This window comes from Erigeron canadensis, chromosome 3 (genome assembly GCF_010389155.1).
Source record: "Erigeron canadensis isolate Cc75 chromosome 3, C_canadensis_v1, whole genome shotgun sequence".
NCBI classification, from domain to species: Eukaryota; Viridiplantae; Streptophyta; class Magnoliopsida; order Asterales; family Asteraceae; genus Erigeron; species Erigeron canadensis.
The window spans coordinates 29,812,981-29,819,157 of NC_057763.1; the positions used below are offsets into that span (position 1 = coordinate 29,812,981).

A 6,177-nucleotide genomic window follows, 5' to 3' on the forward strand; every position below is an offset into this window, starting at 1 on the left:
AAGTGGCGATTGAGACAATTAGAGGTCAATTAAGATCTAAGTTTTAGAAGTAGTAACAGGAATCTTGTGTGGGTAATGGGGAGATACTGACATACCGAAGGGAGATTTGTGCTGGTGGTGGATAAGGGAAGGGTAGCCCCTCATAAAAGAGGTAGCAAAATGTGCGAATCAGATGAGTTGGGTAACATGTCAACTCAGGTGATATATTGGTAATGGTTGGGGTTTGGTTAACCTCTTGTCGAGCTCTTTATATTTACTTTTAGTGGGTCAAACGGGGAAATAAAGTGTACATGAAAGTTAATAAATTTAATGGTCCGAGCAGGTCAATCAAATCAATGGAAGTTTATGTTTCATGCATAAATTCTTCCAAATCATTGTTATTCGAAAACTAAATCATTACTGAAACAATTCAAGTGCTTGACATGCACACTATATGTATAGAATTTGAACCTAAGTGTTTCGGGCCGACCCAACCTGATTTATACAAAATTTAGATATAGATAAATAACGTGTTTTGACCCGTTACCCAACTCGTTTGTTTCTTACTCATACCCATATTGTGGATTAAGAATGTTTACAACTGAGTTAAAATTGGTGAGGTGGGGTCGAAGACTACATGTAGCTATATAAGTTGATGGTAGATATAGAAACTTTGATATTGTGTGGCATAGAAGTTAGTATGTCGTCTGATAATCTTGTTTAAGATTAAGGTAACAGTTCGAGTTAAGAGCATATCTGATTTGGTTGTCCCAACCTCAACGTAAAGCTTCATTTCTCGGAGCTTCTCTGATATCCATCTCAAGTATATTCTCAATGCATAGTCTTTGAAGCTGTTTTTAAAAAAAAACTTATCCTGTTGTTCTATATGGACAACGAGATTTTTGGGTCAACCTGGCTTGTTTTGACCCATACTAGGAATTTAGTTCAGATTATGGTACACAAAGGCTTGATCTGCCCATCTAACCACCATCACCATATACAATTCATCAAAAGTGGACACAGCCACATGGCATTTGTAGACTCGTTACGGGTTGGTCTGGATAGCAGTAAGCCTATATGTTAGTAAGCCTGAAGTCTAAAATGGCTAACAATTTCTCAGTGTAGCAGCTGCAGGCTTAAGGCTTTGATAAACACATATTGAGGTATATGGTATGAGTAGTGAGTCTGGGGTATATAGTCAAAGGTATTCCGTTATTTTTGGTCATCCGGTCACTTGCTTCTACTCATACTATTTGTGTAGGTGTCTGGTTTAATGTTTGTGCCTGGTATAAGTCCTTTGTTTGAAACTAGAATGATATTATAAGTAACCATTTTAACTGATTATTATTTCACGAGCAAATGGTCTTCATATTTCACTTTTACAGTCTACTTTGTCTCTATGATGATGGTATCCAATCGATGTTATCGGCTAGAAGAAAATGGCACACCGGCAAGCTCCCATGCTTGAATCCAAGCACACGAAACGCCACGTGATCAGTGTCCCACTTAGAAGTATCCTTGTGGCACTCAGTAATAGCATCCACTCTGTTACCATTTTCTCCTCCCAAATCTATTTGGAAAACCCTAATTTCCCTTTTTGACCATGGTAATAGTAAACGGCATAAGGATAAGTCATGGTATAACAAGCCACCGTATCAGGGACATAAATTGTCATCGTCCAAGCGGCACACGGCAATAGCATCCACCCCTATCAAGTCTTAACCCCTAATCGAAGTTTCTTTACGATGGTCTTGTAATGTTTCAAATTAAAAACAAGCAAGTCGATGTATGAAATGGTGACGGTACACACTTTGGGCTTTTAGTTGGGCCTGACCAAGGCCCATGCTATTATAACTGGGTTGGTGGAGTAATTCAAGAAGCTTTAAATATAAATTTTCGATCTTAATTAGTCGCTCTATCTCCCACTCATCGGATATAGGTACTATATATTTAAAGCGGACTACTCTGCCGACTCGGTGTCTTAAGGAGTAGCAAGTACTCAGATCGAGTCTCGACTAGGCTAGGGGAGTTTTGCAACACCGTACAAGCTCATTGGAAATGCAACTATAACCATGTGTTGGAGGGAGCGGGGAGAGCCCATAAACATAATTAATTACGTTTATTCATGACAGAATGATATTTGTATAGGTATCGAATCAAGACAGGAATATCTCAAATTGTTATGACTCGGGAATATATCATTAATTAAGCATCTTTGAAATTCAATGTGCACGTTTACTAACATATAGGAGAAAGAGAGAACATTAATAATTTACTAGTATATTTCGAACATGCGATAAGCATATACCCATGAAAAACGTAAATGGAAGCATATATACTGGATTAGATAGAATATGAAAAGGGAACGCAAAAGTGACTTACTTTTGTACCCATTTTTGGCCATTGTATATGACCTTATTCTAAAGATTAATAGGTGCCGGTCGCATTCATGTTGGCAAATGAATGGCAATTAAGCAGTTAAACTCTCTACGTACACTTCTAGATGATGTACTATTGTGTTAAAACTAACATTTCTAAGTATGTTTGAAGTGACCAAGGAAGTTAATTGTTCAAAAATGGTTACAGATTTATATCATGGTTAGGCCACATATATATGGGAAATGATATTTTTACAATAAAATTTAGACATCTAGCTACAACCATATTTGCATAACTCAATTGTATTTTCTGCATTAAAATTTGCCTTTTTGTTGTAGATAGCTAAGTTCTGTAGTAGGAATATCACTTCTCATGAGTTAAAAGTTTGTCTTTGGCCGTTATCAGAATAGAAAAATCTCTTGTGTTTGAAGGTCAATTTTGAGCAATTTTCTTTTTTGAGAGTCTATTTTGGTTATGTTATATCTCGAATGAATCAAATATGTTGCTAAACAAATATGGGTCGAACAACCAAGACGCAAAAGTCGTTTGAAGGGTATTTTCCTATTAACTATAAGCTTTTTAGCATGCCAAATTAAAAGACGTTGAAAGTACAAATATTGCAACAGTCGTATAGAATTTATTATCATAGTTGACACATCAAGTAGGAATAGAGAATAGATGTTTGTGGGTCAACTCAACATATATATAATGACAACTTACATGTACTAAAAATCTAGATGCATGTTTAACCCAAACCCATTTTGTCAACTTTGACCAAATATGAATATATATGATTCAATATCTAAATAGCTTGTTGTGTATCATCCAAAGATGTAAAATAGGCAATCATGAATAGTCCAACAAACTTATTAGAATCCCATTAACAAGTTCATGCACAATTGCACACCATTAAGAACAGTAGTAAAGCCCAATTTAATTTATTACGCTGTAAAAAATATACATTGTGATACATCCATCAAAGTCGATTGTATTAATATCACCTCCCACAAAATATAGTTTCAAAATGATGTATTGAGACAAAACCCTAACAATAACAGATCATAAATCAATATTTACTACTGCTGGTCTACATATTACAAAAACATTCAAACATGGATTACAATCGATGATATATAATACATCAAACTAACAGCACTTCATATACACTATATATGCATCTACGGTGACGCTATCCATACGATATTATCAGTGGGGAGAAAATGGCAAACCGGCGAGCTACCAGGGTGACCTCCAAGCACACGAAACGCGACATGATCAGCGTCCCACATAGACGTCTCCATATGACATACAGCAACAGCATCCACTCTATTTCCATCTTGACCACCCAAAGAAATCTCAAAAACCCGATTATACCCCTTTTGACCATGACAATAGAAAACAGCATAAGGATAAGCCATGGTATGACAAGCCACCATATCAGAAGTATGAATCTCTAATGGCTCTTTTAAAAAAGTATACTCTTGCAAAAGTGTATGATTTGAAATATTATTTGGCAAATCATGGATCTTGGTTGTCAATGTTTTCAGCTTGACTTTATCACCCATTATGCCACGTGTCAAGTCCAGCATGGACTCTAATGAGCTAGCACAAAACCTTACTTCACCCGGTGTTGGCTCAAGTTCACATTGTTTTAGTGTTTGTTCCATGACCATGGCTTGTGGTGAGTCATAGGCTAAAGATGTCAAGTCAAGAATGTATGGGAGTTTCGACGAAGAAAATGGTATCAAATCGGCGTGTTCTTTGGCTAGTAGTCGAGGAGTTGTTAAAGGGTCGTTAAGTGCAAAGTATATAGGCATCTTCTTGCCTGAATATAGATCGTGAACGTGAAAGAACACGTTTAGAGCAGGATCCAAATCGTCAACTTCTTTCCTCCTTCCATAAAATTTTATGTTATTATTCTTTTTGTTGTGATCATCGTCATTTTTCGGGTTGTTGAATATTACACGAGCACTGCAAAACTGTCATATATACACCAAAAGATTTAATTCAAACAATTGAAGCCTAATTATATAGCTATATTCATTCACTATACTATAAAATTCAAATAACTCTTACAAAAAATTTACTGTAGTTAGTTTGTATAAAATCATAAGTTACAAGAAAAGTCACAATTTGTAAAATCCCAACCATATATTGGCTATGATAAATAGAGAGATGATCGAAAATATATATGATATGAACTTAGATAGGATTTTTCATATTTTTAAGTCTTCTATAAACAAGATCATGAAATTTTCTGTCCTAATAAGTTTTTCTTATTTAATTAAATCCAAAAATTCTTATGAGACCAAAAAAAGAAACACTATAGGAAAAAGAATATACCTGTATTATAAGCAATAGAACATAGAAGATGAGGATGCACCTAGAAGAAAAAAAAGAAGTTGTAGTCATGGTTGGTTTTTTCAGAAAAGAGAGAACTTCAGATGAAATGTGAAGTGTGGGAGTTACGTTAGAAGATAGATATACTCTTTTTATTTGTGATAAGCATGTCATTTCTTTATGATAACTTTTTGTTGTTTTATTATTTAAACATGAATAATATTAGGTGTTAATTAACTTCCAACTAGCATGGTACCCGCGCGATGCGGCGGTAGTCATGACGGTGACGGTGTGATGGTTGGGCAACGGTTGGTGATAGAGCAACGTTGAGTTGTGTATATAATTGATGTAAAAGGTTAATGGACATATTTTAAAACATAAAGGATTGATAATGTAATTTAATCATTAATGTTAAGGAGGTAGTGTGTGAAAGTATTTTTAAGAGGTGTCAAGTGAAAATATTACATATTTTCAATATTACCAAAAATAAAAAAAGCTATTCTTTTTATAATATAGTATAGATAGAGGAAATTTATGATAGAATTTAATTTGCTAAAGTCCAATATTTTCCTACCTGTTATTCTAAAATTAGTAATGTTCAATAATATAATAATACCAGTATTTTTGGGATTAAAATATCTAGAAAGTCAAAATATAACTTTGATCTCTGATAATTAATTTATTGCAAAATATTTATGCATACATCATATATATGCATGTTAGACGACCTTGATATATTAGTATAAAATTGAATTGAATATATCTAAGTTAAAATTCATTGAATCATTGTGTAATATACCATTAAAATTCATGTCTACATACCAAGATGTTTATCTATATATACTCTTTTAATTATAAAACAAATTCCCTTTCCCCTTCTTAATTTTAATAACTTAAAATGACATATTTACCTTTTATTTTAATACATTCTTATTTTTATTTTATAGATTGTGACTAAAATGCTCTTAAACAAATTCAACATTTATCTCTCCCTCATGCAGAAACACATAACAAAAACCCTAACTCAAATTTCGTTCCCCTCTTTCCCCGACCCCTTTCATATCCCATACAATAATTCATTACATCTCCGACCGCAATGAAATTACTTTTACGTTAATAACCGCATCATCATCGTCGCCGTTATCGCCTCTGCATTGCGCGGATACCAATCTAGTTTGTTTTTAATTGAATGGTTGATACTTAATTAATTATTTTTATATAAATGTAGCAGTTTAGAGTTCAAATATCATAAATGAGTTGTCAAATGAATCAAAATAATAATATGTCAAATTACCAATAGATGGAGTAACAATGATTTTACATGTGTTAAGTCTTAATTACATCAGGTAATTTCCTCCACTCATGAACATTATACATGGTGAATTCAAAATAATAGTAAAAAATTAAACAATTTACAAAACAAAACAAAAATAAATAAAAAGAAAACATTTAAAACATATTTATATATATTATCCAATT

At 33.5% G+C, this 6,177-nt stretch overlaps 1 protein-coding gene across 1 annotated transcript; it reads right to left on the reverse strand.

The window, feature by feature from the left end:
• Window positions 1-3,411: 3,411 nt before the first annotated feature.
• Window positions 3,412-4,770, reverse strand: LOC122594511 (BURP domain protein USPL1). Its single transcript, XM_043766956.1, has 2 exons — window positions 4,702-4,770; window positions 3,412-4,337 (listed from the first exon to the last, which is right to left on the reverse strand). Exons 1-2 carry the CDS (start codon window positions 4,768-4,770, stop codon window positions 3,537-3,539), a joined length of 870 nt encoding a protein of 289 aa, XP_043622891.1. The 3' UTR covers window positions 3,412-3,536.
• Between the last annotated feature and the right edge of the window lie 1,407 nt (window positions 4,771-6,177).

What these genes read in the sequence shown, in the direction of transcription:
- LOC122594511 (XM_043766956.1), bottom strand. Translation starts at nt 4,770, where the DNA reads ATGACTACAACTTCTTTTTTTTCTTCTAGGTGCATCCTCATCTTCTAT. An exon ending in TTCTATTGCTTATAATACAG is followed by an intron (nt 4,338 to 4,701) that starts GTATATTCTTTT and finishes TATATATGACAG; the next exon opens with TTTTGCAGTGCTCGTGTAAT.